Source organism: Euleptes europaea, chromosome 3 (assembly GCF_029931775.1).
Source record: "Euleptes europaea isolate rEulEur1 chromosome 3, rEulEur1.hap1, whole genome shotgun sequence".
NCBI lineage: Eukaryota > Metazoa > Chordata > Lepidosauria > Squamata > Sphaerodactylidae > Euleptes > Euleptes europaea.
In genome coordinates, this window is record NC_079314.1 from 23,800,690 (window position 1) to 23,814,338 (window position 13,649).

At 46.4% G+C, this 13,649-nt stretch overlaps 1 protein-coding gene across 1 annotated transcript; it reads right to left on the bottom strand.

Moving 5' to 3' along the window:
- Positions 1-528: 528 nt before the first annotated feature.
- Positions 529-13,649, bottom strand: GPN2 (GPN-loop GTPase 2). The gene is made up of 7 exons (XM_056846424.1): positions 13,635-13,649; positions 12,356-12,574; positions 8,042-8,479; positions 4,568-4,724; positions 2,710-2,870; positions 1,271-1,401; positions 529-644 (listed from the first exon to the last, which is right to left on the bottom strand). Exons 1-7 carry the CDS (start codon positions 13,647-13,649, stop codon positions 572-574), a joined length of 1,194 nt encoding a protein of 397 aa, XP_056702402.1. The 3' UTR covers positions 529-571.

A 13,649-nucleotide genomic window follows, 5' to 3' on the forward strand; every position in this document is an offset into this window, starting at 1 on the left:
AGGTGGAATTTGCTCTCCTTTGTGCTGTCAAGTGCTTTTATTTGCTTCACTTTCGCAAGGCCGAAAGGAGATGGAACATTTCTGGCAGCAAGAAAGAGAAGTGGCCGACTCTTTTGAGATCTCCACACTACCCAATGGCAGAGATGTCACTTGGGTTGCCTCTGATAGAAACCCCAGCTGCTTTCCCCTTCGTGGGAGATCCGATCAGGGCTGCAGCCCCCTCCGACTGACCCCCGGGCCTCGCAAAAGCCTCACCATACTGCCTCCTGTTCTTTGGTCAGCAGCGACCATGCGCCAAGTTCTAGCTTCCTCCTGAGTGGAAAGTTGGGGCTTCCCTGCTGTTGTTTGCAAAGGCACCCAATTGCACTGGAAACATCTAAAAGCTGTGGCTCTTGTCCGGGAGAAGCCCAAAAGGGTGACGCGCTGCATCCAAACTGGGTGACGGTCAGTTAGGTAGATTTCTGCCCATCGAGGACCAGGCTGCAATTACTCCCACCACTGCGAGGAAGCACATCATTGCCGGGCCAAGTTATCCTTCCTTGGTGGCCTGCTCCCAGCTGCAAGCGTGTTGCTAAATGTCCATGTCTTCCTGCTTCACGGTGCTCTCCTGTGGTTGGATATACTTCTCCTGGACTGCCAGAGTGCTGGTTATATGGGAATTAAGGAGAAAGCAGCAAGCATGGCTGATACTCAGATAAAGGGCACACTGCACCAGAGAGGTAATGGATTCAGCATTCTTTCTCGTGTTGCTGTTCAAGAGAACAATATTAATAACGCAGTTAGTGCTACTATTGATACAGCTAATTAGATCACATGAAGACACGAAACTGCCTTATACTGGATCCGACCCTTGGCCCATCGAAGTCAGTACTGCCTACTCAGACTGGCAGCCACACTCCAGGGCCTCAGGCAGAGATCTTTCGCATCACCTACCTGCCTAGTCCCTTTAACTGGAGATGCCGGGGATTGAATCTGGGACCTTCTGCATGTCAAGTAGATGCTCTGCCACTGAGCCATGGCCCCTCCATTTCACTAGAGAGGCCAGGGATTGAACCTGAGACTTCTTCACGCCAAGACGTGTTCCGCCACTGGGCTTACTTATGCCCTTGCCCAGCCCCTGCCACTGTTGGTGTAAATGGTCCCTTAAAACAGCAATGCAATTTTGTCCGTGGAGGTTTCTCCAACCCTCTATGACTGCTAACTCCCAAGGCACAGTTTTTTTTTAATCCAGCTTCTGAGTAATGGGGGGAAAGGACGATGAGAAGGATACGACGTGAAGTGGAAATCGGCTCCCACTGCCGCAGACATCAGGGCTTGGAGGCTCCTTTGCTCTGAGTTGCCAAAAGAGTAGCCATTGGCTTTGTCCACCACCTGCATCACGCGCCGCATGCTCTCCTTGTCCTGGGGGAAGAAGAAGAGTTGGTTTTTATATGCCGACTTTGGGGGTTAGCGCACTTGTATTCCCAGCGATGTATTAAGAGTTTGAAAACGTTATAAAAAATTCTGTTCGCACTTTGTTTGGCCCCTTTAGCTGTGAAGACGTCTTCCAACCATTTATAAGCCGTGGTATCCAAAAACCCTTTTAAAGCTATGTTTTTTATAACATTTTCAAACTCTTAATACATTGCTGGGAATACAAAGTGCGGTAACCCCCTTTCTCTACCACTTAAGGAAGAATCAAACCGGCTTACAATCACCTTCCCCTCCCCTCCCCACAACAGACACCCAGTGAGGTAGGTGGGGCTGAGAGATTCTAAGAGAACTGTGACTAGCCCAAGGTCACCCAGTGGGGAAACCAACCCGGTTCACCAGATTAGCCTCCGTCGCTCATGTGGAGGAGCAGGGAATCAAACCTGGTTCTCCAGATCAGAGTCCACTGCTCCAAACCACTGCTCTTTAACCACTACGCCACGCTGGAGAGGGACAGACACACAATGCTGCATGACACACACACCCATGTGCCATCCAGCCGCTCACCAGCGTGGGCTGTGACTTGGTTTGTCACGTGAGAAAAGGCGTCACTAAAAAAGGCATTCCGTTGGTGGGGTGGGGAAGATCAGTCTGGGGAGCATGGGCTGTGATGGCTCATTGGCACATGCGCATTACACTGTGTCTCTGAGCCACATGACACACTATATGCTTACATAATTTAGTAAAACCTTTAGGACTAGAGCTGATGAATGAGTTCCATTGGTGGTGGCCTCTTCCTCTGGCGGAACACACCTCTTCCACCAGAGGCACTTTTGACCAGCTGAAGACACTCCCATTAGTAAAATAGATTCACAGGACAGAGACAAGAGTCAGTGTGGGGTAGTGGTTACAGTATCCAAGTGGGACCTGAGAGCCAAGTTCAGATCTTCATTCTGCAATGAAGCTTGCTTTTTGACCTTGGGCAAGTCACTCTTTTTCAGCCTAACCTATCCCACAGGTTTGTTGTGATGGCAAAACAGGAGGAAGAAATTATGTATGCTACTCTGAGCTCATTGGAGGAAGGGTAGAATATAACTATATAACCAGTCAGAATCCAACCCATGAGTATTTAAATGCTGTAGCAACATACTACAGAGTTTGAAAAGGAAATAAAGACAGAATTCCAAAGTTACTTATTTTCTTTCCTGCAGAAGACAAAGTGCAATCAGCAGTCCACAAACAAAACCCTAAGCAGTTTCTGAAGCATGACACATGCGCGATCCCAAAACACTCGGTTACCTGCACGTTGAGGGGAACAAAGGAGACCAAGCTATAATCTTCAACCACCTCCACAAGTTTTTGGTTCAGCCGATGGTAGTTCTTGAAGAATGGATCTGAAGCCAGGTGGTCTAACAGATAGGAAAGATCCAGAACCTCTGTGTAATAATCTAGATTGAAGGCTGCAAGGCAGGTGAACGGGGAAAAGAAATAACTTTAGGGTTTATTTGATAAAGCTGCATTTTCCTTAGACGTTCAAGGGCAAAAGTCGCAGATTTAATCCATAGTTACGTGGCTATTTGCCCCAGTTAATTTATAACAGCATCTTATTTTTTATTTTTTTATTTTTTATACTCCCAGGTTTAGCATGCAACCTGCTCAGGCTTGAAAAATAACTGTATATTTATCTTTGTACGTGTGTATGTATTTTCTGAGACCACAGAGGAAGGCCTTTAGACTGAAACGCATCTGTTCACAGAGGTTTATGCGTGCTACCAAAATGTATTGCTTTTATATGGTGGTTTTAATACCTCTGTGAGATTTTGGTTTTCAACCTTTTTAGGAATTTGTGCACATAATAAAGAAACTACCTTTTTATGGATTTATGGTCGCTCAACCTTTTTGGTTCCCAGCATGGGAAACACTCCACTGGCTGGGGGAGGGAGTTGCCAATTCCATGAGAGATGAGCAAACGGTCTCCCATCAAAGTGAGAAACAGGATGCTTGCAGCATATTAAAGACTATCAGGTTTTTCTTCTCGGACTGGAGCCCACCTCTGCAGATGCATAAAGGTAGATCCTTAACTGGCAAAGACACATGGTGCAAAGGGTAAAAAAAAAGGACACCTAATGTGAGAAAATGCCCTGACCTGGATGGCCCAGGCTAGCCTGATCTTGTCAGATTTCAGAAGCTAAGCAGGGTCAGCCCTGGTTAGTATTTGGATGGGAGACCACCAAGGAATACCAGGGTTGCTGTGCAGAGGAAGGCACTGGCAAACCACCTCTGTTAGTCTCTTGCCAGGAAAACCCCAAAAGGGGTCACCATAAGTCGGCTGTGACTTGAAGGCACTTTACACACACACACACACACACGTGAGAAAGCCAGTGCTGGACATGATTCTGTAAAATTTCAAATGCAATTAAAAAGAATAAGGAGACCATTCACAAACTGCAGTAATGGAGGCTCCCTAGTTTTGCCTGGCTAAGATCATCCTCTCTTGTAACGGCTCAGCAATCCATGGCTTTTGTGCAATTTGGCCTCCTTTAAAGGTTCTGAAATCATTTCCCAAACATGACTAATGGTCCATCTAACCCAGGGCTGTCTTCTGTGACTGGCAGCCACTCTGTCCATCCCAGGCAGAGGGGAGAAGGAGAAGAAGAGTTGGTTTTTATGTGCCGACTTTCTCTACCACTTAAGGGAGAATCAAACCGGCTTACAATCACCTTCCCTTCCCCTCCCCACAACAGACACCCTGTGAGGTAGGCGGGGCTGAGAGAGTGTGACTAGCCCAAGGTCACTCAGCTGGCCTCGTGTGTAGGAGCGGGGAAACAAATCCAGTTCACCAGATTAAAGTCTGCCGCCCATGTGGAGGAGTGGGGAATCAACCCCAGTTCTCCAGATCAGACTCCACTGCTCCAAACCACCGCTCTTAACCACTACACCAGGCTGGCTCCTTTAAATCGGGGTGTCAAGGACTGAACTTGGAACTTTTATGAACACAAAAGGTATGCCTCCCTCTGAGCTGTGACCCTCTACAGGTCACGGGATCACATTAGCCAGATGTTATAAACAAAATCTGCCCTCTCAAGGCCACTCTAGTTAAGAAGATACATCCACCCGCTCTGGGCCCATTCAGCCACCTCCCACCAGCGGCACTCACCCAGTTTTCCGTACTGTTCAATCAGGTCCATTTTGGAGAGGACGTTAACGTGCGGCAGTGCCACGTGCAGCATGGTGGAGAGGGCGGTGCAGAGAACGGAGATGAACTTGCCGGGGTCCGTGCAGTAGTGAGAATCCACCAAGTGAACAGCAGCCAGCTAAAGGGATTTAAAAAAAAAAAAACAAGAAATGGGGGGAGGAAGGAAGAGGAGAGAGAGAATTAAAGATTTCCAGTTTGGAGCTGTCTAGCTGGTTGCCACGGGAGAACAACAAAGGATGCACACAATTTTAAACAACTTCCTTTACTTAACGTCTAGCTAGGATGCTGTCAAGCAAACCATCATGTCTCAGGGTGGTGTAGCTACAAATTACTTTGCCAGTGCAACTATGTCTCACTCTGCCTATTGCAGATTGAGGGGTTCAGAGTAATAATCTCCCGTTTTTCACTGCTGCTCTTTGACACGAATAAACGAAGCATTCGGTACCCACAGCCTCATTGACAGTGGCTGGCTGAGGCATCCGGTCCACGTGGTTCTTTCCCGTTTGTGCTTCCAGCCAGGTGAGTTGTGTATCCTCAGCCAACAACAGGTGTGTCTTTCAAGGTGGGGAAATGGCAGTGATTTGTATCAACTCTTTGGGCTGCTGGGCCTTGCTGTTCAAAACCCAGAAAGATCATTAGCGTTGGGAGTCCAGCACGGCTTAGAAAGTCAGGTGATGTCATGCAGGGCACTATCACACGTGCTGAATAATGCACTTTCGACTCACTTTTGGTGCACTTTAACAATCGTTTGCAAGTGGTTTCTGCCGTTTCACACAGTAAAATCCAGCTGCAAAGTGCACTGAATGTGGATTGAAAGTGCATTATTTGGCGTGTTTGAAAGCACCCCCAGTCTCCTGCTCCTGATGGTTTATCGTACAAGCTAAACCAAGTTCTTCTAGAATGGCTAAGGACTTGGCAAACAGGGATATATTTCAAATAACTGGCCCACTACATATCAGAAGGTCAGCCCTGGTTAGTATTTGGATGGGAGACCACCAAGGAATACCAGGGTTGCTGTGCAGAGGAAGGCACTGGCAAACCACCTCTGTTAGTCTCTTGTCACGAAAACCCCCCAAAAGGGGTCGCCAACACACACACATACACACCAGAAGGCTAACTTTGGATTTCCTTGCATCGGTCTGGGAACTGGTTATTAATTTATTTAAATCATACTCCACTTTTCTCCTCAATGGGGAGCCAAAGTGGCTTTCAACATTCTTCCCCTTTTAGCCGCACCTTGCAAGACAGCAAGCTCCCATGGGAGAACAAGGACTTGAACCCATCTCTCCCAGATCTTAGTACAGCACTCCAGCGATTACATCACACTAGCTTACACAGTTACTGGTGTAGTGGTTAAAAGTGGTGGTTTGGAGCGGTGGACTCTAATCTGGTGAACCAGGTTCGTTTCCCCCTGGGTGAGCACTGCCAATCCTAGGCAAAGAAAGCCAGCTTGGGCAAGCTAGGTCCTTTAATGTCTGGGGCAATCATTGTATCTTTAAAGGTCGGCAGGATGCCAGCAGGTCTCAAGACCACAGGTTTAAAAAATTCAAATCAGATCTGGATGCCAGCTCCCCACATCTGTTTTCCTACTTTCCCATTTGTGTGGAAGTTGTTGATTATGTTGCTACACAGACTCACCAGGACAACATTGTAAATACACAAGCAGAACCTTGCTGGATAGGACCAGTGGTCCACACTAGCCCGTCTCTCACACAGTGGCCAACTAATTGTCCTGGAGGCTCAAGAAATAGGGCATGGGGACTGAGGCCCTCCCTGATGTTGCCTCCTAGCTCTGGTGCACAGAGGTTTAGTGCCACTGAATTTGTAGGCACCCTTTACTCACCAGGTGAGGGGCTGTGGCTCAGTTTGTAGATCATCTGCTTGGCATGCAGAAGGTCCCAGGTTCAATCCCTGGCATCTCTGGTTAAAGGGACTAAGCAAGTAGGTGGCGTGAAAGACCCCTGCCTGAGACCCTGGAAAGCCGCTGCCAGTCTGAGTAAACAATACTGACTTTGATGGCCCAAGGGTCTGATTCAATAGAAGGCAGCTTCATGTGTTAAACTCCGGCATGTCATATAGGAAAACCAAAACTGTGCAACATTTTAAAAATAGGGAAGGGGCTGTGGTTCAGTGGGAGAGCCTCTGCTTGGAATGCAGAATGTCCCAGGTTCAATCCCCGGCATCTCCAGTTAAAGGGACTAGGCAGGTAGGTGATGTGAAAGACCTCCACCTGAGACCCTGGAGAGCCACTGCTGGTCTGAGTAGACAATACTGACTTGATGGACCAAGGGTCTGATTCAATATAAGGCAGCTTTATGTGTTCACCATGGCTAATAGTTTCCTGGACCGCCTGCCTGCCTGCCTATTTGCTCTGGAGGTGACACTGAACTAAACAGAGGCACCCTACTGAACTTACAAGCTCATCCATCAATACTGCTCTCCAGGTATTGATGACCTGTTTGCAGGGCCTGGCCCTGCCTGAGTGGTTTGGGCTCATTCTTGGCAGAAAGGTTCCATGTTGTCCCTCAGCACCTACTTGATATATATAAATGCTTTGGGTTTCCATGGTTCTTCCCTCTCTCATTTACCTGTTCAAACCTGTGGAGAGAGTGATTGGCCAAGTCTCCCAGTGTGCTCTTTGGGTAAGTGGAGATTGGAACACTAGTCTGACACTCTAACCATTAAGCCACACTGGGTCTGATCTTATATGCCAAATATTCATCCAGCACTTAAGCTACCAGAGGACACTGGATGCAGTCCAGTCAAATAAGGTTGAATCCGGGCAAGACCAATGTCAGGACAGGTTCAGAAGATTTACAAAGCAAGCTCATCCTCAGAGATGAAAGATGGAAGACAATAACTCTAAAGGGCTCCAGTCCACACATGAATCTCTACGATATGGTACTGCTTGGAAACGCAACAGCACAGAAGCATCTCACCACCGCAACTGGTAGCAATTTTCACCACCCAACCCAAACCTCAAAAACAGAAGATTTACAATGGTATGGTTCATATTCCCTGAACCACTTTATACCCCTGGCTTGCAGTTTCTAATGATACCACACCACAAATGGCACTGTGTACTGGGATCAATTGTAGCTTGCAGCGAGGCAAGCTAGGGGAGGGGCTGTGGCTCAGTGGTAGAGCATCTGCTTGGCAGGCAGAAAGTCCCAGGTTCAATCCCCGGCATCTCCAGTTAAAGGGACTAGGCAAGTAGGTGATGTGAAAGACCTCTGCCTGAGACCCTGGAGAGCTGCTGCCAGTCTGAGTAAACAATACTGATGGACCAAGGGTCTTATTCAGTATAAGGCAGCTTCATGTGTTCATGTGTGTTCACATGACTGTTAGAGGCCTCCAGAAATTTTAGCTTCCTGCTCCCTACACCCTGAAAAGCTTTAACAGTTTGATTTATTTTATCCTCATCCCCAAACATACCCTGAAGTTCCACTTGGCAAGCTGGGCAAAGATGTTTCTCAGTGAGCTATGATGGGTGCAAAGTTCCACCTGTCCTGGGCAGTCAAACAAGAAGTAATGCCCCTTAAACTGAGATAGTTTTTCTTGCAGCCAGTCAAAATTAGCTTCCAGATATTCCATGCAATAGATTAAGCCACCATTGGGTCCCAGCTTCAAGTTCTCCATTACATCTGTCAAGGTGATCAGCTCAGATATATCCACAGCGCATTGGTAGGGAATCCCTTCGTTGGCTGGATCCAGATTCACCACAGCTACCTTCCGCCCAATTGCAGAAAGGAATTCCTGCATGCCAAGGCAGTATGTGGTTTTCCCTGAGCCAGGAGGCCCGATCACTGCCTGCCCAAAGGCCAGTGAAGACGGCTTGTGGCTTTTCGACATGATTGGTGTTTCCTTCTCCACCTATAAAAGGACGAAACAAAGAACAACATTTGATCACGTGGACCATTTCACACACTGCTCAGAGACAAACACAGCTAGCTCAGAGACGCAAGGTGGAAAATTTCCCATTTCTAAAGATTTGTTGTTTCGTAAGATTAACAATAAATGGATGCCACTGGCAAGGCAGTATCAGGCAAGCTTGGCAGTTTCCAAGTTGCAAGGAGTTTTTTCCAGTGATTATCCCTAGAAATTGTGTGAGAGTACATGGATACTTTATTGATTTATAAATCAGGGACTGGGGGGGGGGGTGTGAAACCAAAAATTCATACCACAGCCCCAATTTAAAATCATAATCAGGTTATGATTTCACTGGACTGGCTGTGCAGAGGAAATCAAAACCAAAGCTCAAATTCTTATGTATATGTCTCCCTTCACATGACAGAAATCTTGATATGGAACAAGTAGTGCATGTGAAGAGATTTCCTAGGGACCTCCAAGAACAAAATGGATGAGTGGACTGCCATGCCTGCAGCATGTTGTGGGTGTGCTGAAATTAGTATGTCAATAGGTTTCAGGGCCTTCCATTTTTTTCTTAAATTTAAACAATATAACAGAAGTACATACTATGTCGTCTAATTTTTACAAGTATGATTCCCATTAAAAAGTGCCACATCAAGCTCGGAATTTGTTTAAATATAAACATTTAAAGTACACCTATTTCAGTTCAAGTATTTGTTGCTATTAGGATATAAAATGGACACTAATGCTTTTACAAAGTAGTTTACTAAATATAAGTCCAAATAAACATGCTATATCAAATCACACCAGTATTTAGAGCAGCGGTTCCCAAACTGTGCTCCAACGAGCACTTGGTGCTCCTCGAAACATCTCCTAGTGCTCCGTAAAAAGATCGGAAAGAAAAATACTACTATCATTCAGTTTAGTATAAAGGTGCTAGGTGAAAATTAGTGCTCCATGACTTAATTTCTTTCCTGAAAAGTGCACCATGACTCAAAAGATTTGGGAACCGCTGGTTTAGAGAATCAGGTTTTCCAGAACATCCTGATTCATGTTCTTCCAGAAAACACACATTATTTCAGGTAATACAGCAATTCTGGCCGGAGAAAGGAGCTGCATTTATATATTAAGAAACGTGTTCAAAACTTAGAGGTATATATACACCCAACACTCAATGTGTAACGCCCACATTGATAAGTAAGATGTATTTTGGAAACCAAAACAGATCATACATATGAGATGCCACAAGTTTACAACACAGTTAAACAATCCAGTTCCTCCCTGCTTGGTAACTGGGATATTAACATTGCACTCCCAACTTCAAAGTACTCATAAAGGTGTAACTCTGCTTAGCATTGCACTGGTCCTAAAAGGAAAGGGCTGTATAATGCCCCATCAAGTGACATTCCTAATTCACACCAACATGGAACTCCATTTGAAGAAGTAGCAGCAGTCACCAATTTTTGGGAAGTGGGATTTGCTCATGAACTTACTCTGCTTTACAAAACCACCTGTAGAATTTCTCTATGCTACTTCCTACTTAAGAACATAAGAAAAGCCCTGCTGGATCAGACCAAGGCCCATCAAGTCCAGCAGTCACACAATGGCCAACCAGGTGCCTCTAGGAAGCCCACAAACAAGATGACTGCAGCAGCACCATCCTGCCTGTGTTCCACAGCACCCAAGATAATAGGTATGCTCCTCTGATCCTGGAGAGAATAGGTACGCATCATGAATACCCCTTTCCTCCATGAACATGTCTACTCCCCTCTTAAAGCCTTCCAAGTTGGCAGCCATCACCACATTTTGGGGAAGGGAGTTCCACAATTTAACTATGCATTGTGTGAAAAAATACCACCTTTTATCTGTTTTGAATCTCTCACCCTCCAGCTTCAGCAGATGACCCTGTGTTCTAGTATTATGGAAGAGGGAGAAAAACTTCTCCCTGTCCACTCTTTCCAAACCATACATAATTTTATAGACCTCTATCATGTAATTTTATAGACCTCTACTTCAACATAAAACACAAGAGTTTCACATCTAGCAACGCAGAACCAGTTTATATTATACTTTCAATTGTTCAAATTTATCAATAAATTTAATCATTCAAAACAGGCTGCGATACCATGGTCAATTCTCACATTATGCTGTCAAAGCACGAATTTTTCACAGTTCACCCATTTCCACCTCCTCCTTCCTGGGCTCCTGACCACCTGAGAACAACATTTGGGGGTTGTCAAAAAAGCAGAATGCCCTGACCTGGATGGCCCAGGCTAGCCTGATCTCCTCAGTTCTCGTCAGGGTTGGCCCTGGCTAGTATTTGGATGGGAGACCACCAAGGAATACCAGGGTCGTTATGCAGAGGAAGTCTCTTGCCTTGAATACCCCATAAGGGGTCACCATGAGTCAGCTGTGACTTGAAGGCACTTTACACACAAAGTAGCAGAATATATATTTAATAAACAGCAACCTAACTATAATCTCTATTGCTGTGATGCTTGATTCTGGCTGGGATAATTCCAATTTCTTTGGAATTTTCTTGAGTAGTTTCTGAAGCTCAAGGATTCTGTGAAGGGAAGAAGGAAACATGGCATCATTGTGGGAAGGGGCTGTGGCTCAGTGGTAGAGCATCTGCTTGGCATGCAGAAGGCCCCAGGTTCAATCCCCGGCATATCGTTAAAGGGACCAGGCAGGTAGGTGATGTGAAAGACCTCTGCCTGAGACCCTGGAGAGCCGCTGCCGGTCTGAGTAGACAATACTGACTTTGATGGACCAGGGGTCTGATTCAGTATAAGGCAGCTTCATGGGTTCATCACCTGCGTTTGCTGCTTGTGGGAGCTCAATGAGGCTTTGCAGCTGTGTGTGGGGACCCCATGGATAGGGTTGCCAGCCTCCAGGTAGTAGCTGGAGATCTCCTGCTATTACAACTGATCTCCAGCCGATAAGAGGTCAGTTCACCTGGGGAAAATGACCATTTTGGCAACTGGACTCCATAGCATTGAAGACCCTGAGATGGCGAAGCTTACAGCTTTGATAAATCAGAATGATAATGTACAATTTTTCGGGGAATGGGAGGCTTGGAGAATTTACTGCGAAAATCAATTTTCAATGGGACCTTTTAAAGGATATTCTTTGATCTAATCCCTTATCTATACTTGGTATTAATTTTACATTAGGTACTGATTTAATAATGTTGGATAAGAACAGGTTAATTAAAATACTATTGGGATTAGCTCCGTTAGCAAAAGTTTATACTATTTATTTTTAGATGGAAGAGGGAGAAGGGGAAGTCATTTTATTGTTAAATTAGTAATATTACTTGTTTTTTTTATCACTGCTATTATTTTTACTATTGGATATTGTTTCCATGCTGATATGTTAAATGAAAAACAATAAAAAAGTTTAAAAAAGAAGCCCCTCCTCTCCCCAAACCCCGCCCTCCTCAGGCTCCGCCCCAAAAACCTCCCGCTGCTGGCAAAGAGGGACCTGGCAACCCTACCCATGGAAGCGCTGGAAGGCCCATAACAGGGCACATGGGCTGAAACAAAAGCATCCCACGCAGCTAAGAGCACACAACAAAGCTCAAGGGAAAGGCGTGATGCTGCCATTAAGTGAACGGGGGAACCAATAAAAGCACGCACAAGGTGCGGGGAGGCGGCCAGCAGAAACCGGAGCAAACGCGACTCACCTCCCAAGCAGTCGCAACTCACAGCGCTTTTGCTAACGCACACTGAGAAGGAGGGGGGGGGAGTCTCTCTAGGCTACGATTTGGGTGCAAAGGGAAAGCGACCGCCATTGGCCATGAGTCTCCACAGGCACAGAGTGGCGCCGCTCTAGCCTTCTGGATCTCTATGGCGAGATGCCTAACGCGCCACCAGCGCTCCTGTCCGTGTGGAAACAGTAGGCCGAAGCCACAAAGATCCCAAGCGCGCTTGGAACACTGGGAGGCCTCGTTGTAACATAGGCGGGGGTCGCCCTCTTCAGGACGCGAGTGGAAGCGGCGGCGCTTAGCCGGTTTCTGCGCGCCCTCTGGAGGCCGCAGGAGGAGGTGACGACTATTTCCCAATCCCGTGTAGCCAAATCGGCGTGGAAATTGTCCTTTTTTCGATTAGTGGAAAATTCACAGTGGGTAGCCGTGTTAGTCTGCAGTAGTAGAAAAGGGAAAGAGTCCAGTAGCACCTTAAAGACTAACAAGAATATTTTCTGGCAGGGTGTGAGCTTTCGTGAGCCACAGCTCCCTTCTTCAGATCTGCAGTAGTAGAAAAGAGCAAGAGTCCAGTAGCACCTTAAAGACTAACAAAAATATTTTCTGGCAGGGTGTGAGCTTTCGTGAGCCACAGCTGACTTCTTCAGATACCTATTATTCAGACTAACAAAAATATTTTCTGGTAGGGTATGAGCTTTCGTGAGCCACAGCTCACTTCTTCAGATACAGCTAGAATTCTTTACATACATTCTAGCTGTATCTGAAGAAGTGAGCTGTGGCTCACGAAAGCTCATACCCTACCAGAAAATATTCTTGTTAGTCTTTAAGGTGCTACTGGACTCTTGCCCTTTTCGATTAGTGGAAGAAACGCTGCCACCTGCTTGTCGACATGAACCACTCCTAGGGTTGCCAGCTCCTCGTTCGGAAATTCCTGGCGTTTGGGGGTGAAGCCTGGAGGGGTATTCATGGCTACTAGTAAAAATGGATGCTAGTCTTGATGCATACTTATCCTCTCCAGGATCAGAGGAGCATGCCTATTATATTAGGAGGGTTGCCAACCTCCAGGTGGTGACTGGAGATCTCCCGCTATTACAACTGATCTCCAGCCGATAGAGATCAGTTCCCCTGGAGAAAATGGCTGCTTTGGCAATTGGACTCTATGGCATTGAAGACCCTCCCCCCCAAACCCCGCCCTAATCAGGCTCCACTCCAAAAACCTCCCGCCTGTGGCAAAGAGGGACCTGGCAACCCTATATATTAGGTGCTTTGGAACACAGGCAGGGCAAGGCTGCTGCAGTCGTCTTGTTTGTGGGCTTCCTAGAGGCACCTGGTTGGCCACTGTGTAAACAGACACACAGCAGATAGCTTGAGATATTGGTGAACCCAATATTCTTACTTCTCTTCCTCCTATAGGTTTTACAAACACTCTGTGATAGGACCTTCAAATCTTACTAGGAACTCAAGCAT

Bases quoted from the DNA above. Each gene is read 5' to 3' on its own strand.
- GPN2 (XM_056846424.1), bottom strand. The intron at 1,402-2,709 runs GTAACCGAGTGT...TTCTTCCCCCAG, and splicing joins TTGTTCCCCTCAACGTGCAG to GACAAGGAGAGCATGCGGCG. The intron at 645-1,270 runs GTATCCTTCTCA...CCATATAACCAG, and splicing joins GCCGATTTCCACTTCACGTC to CACTCTGGCAGTCCAGGAGA.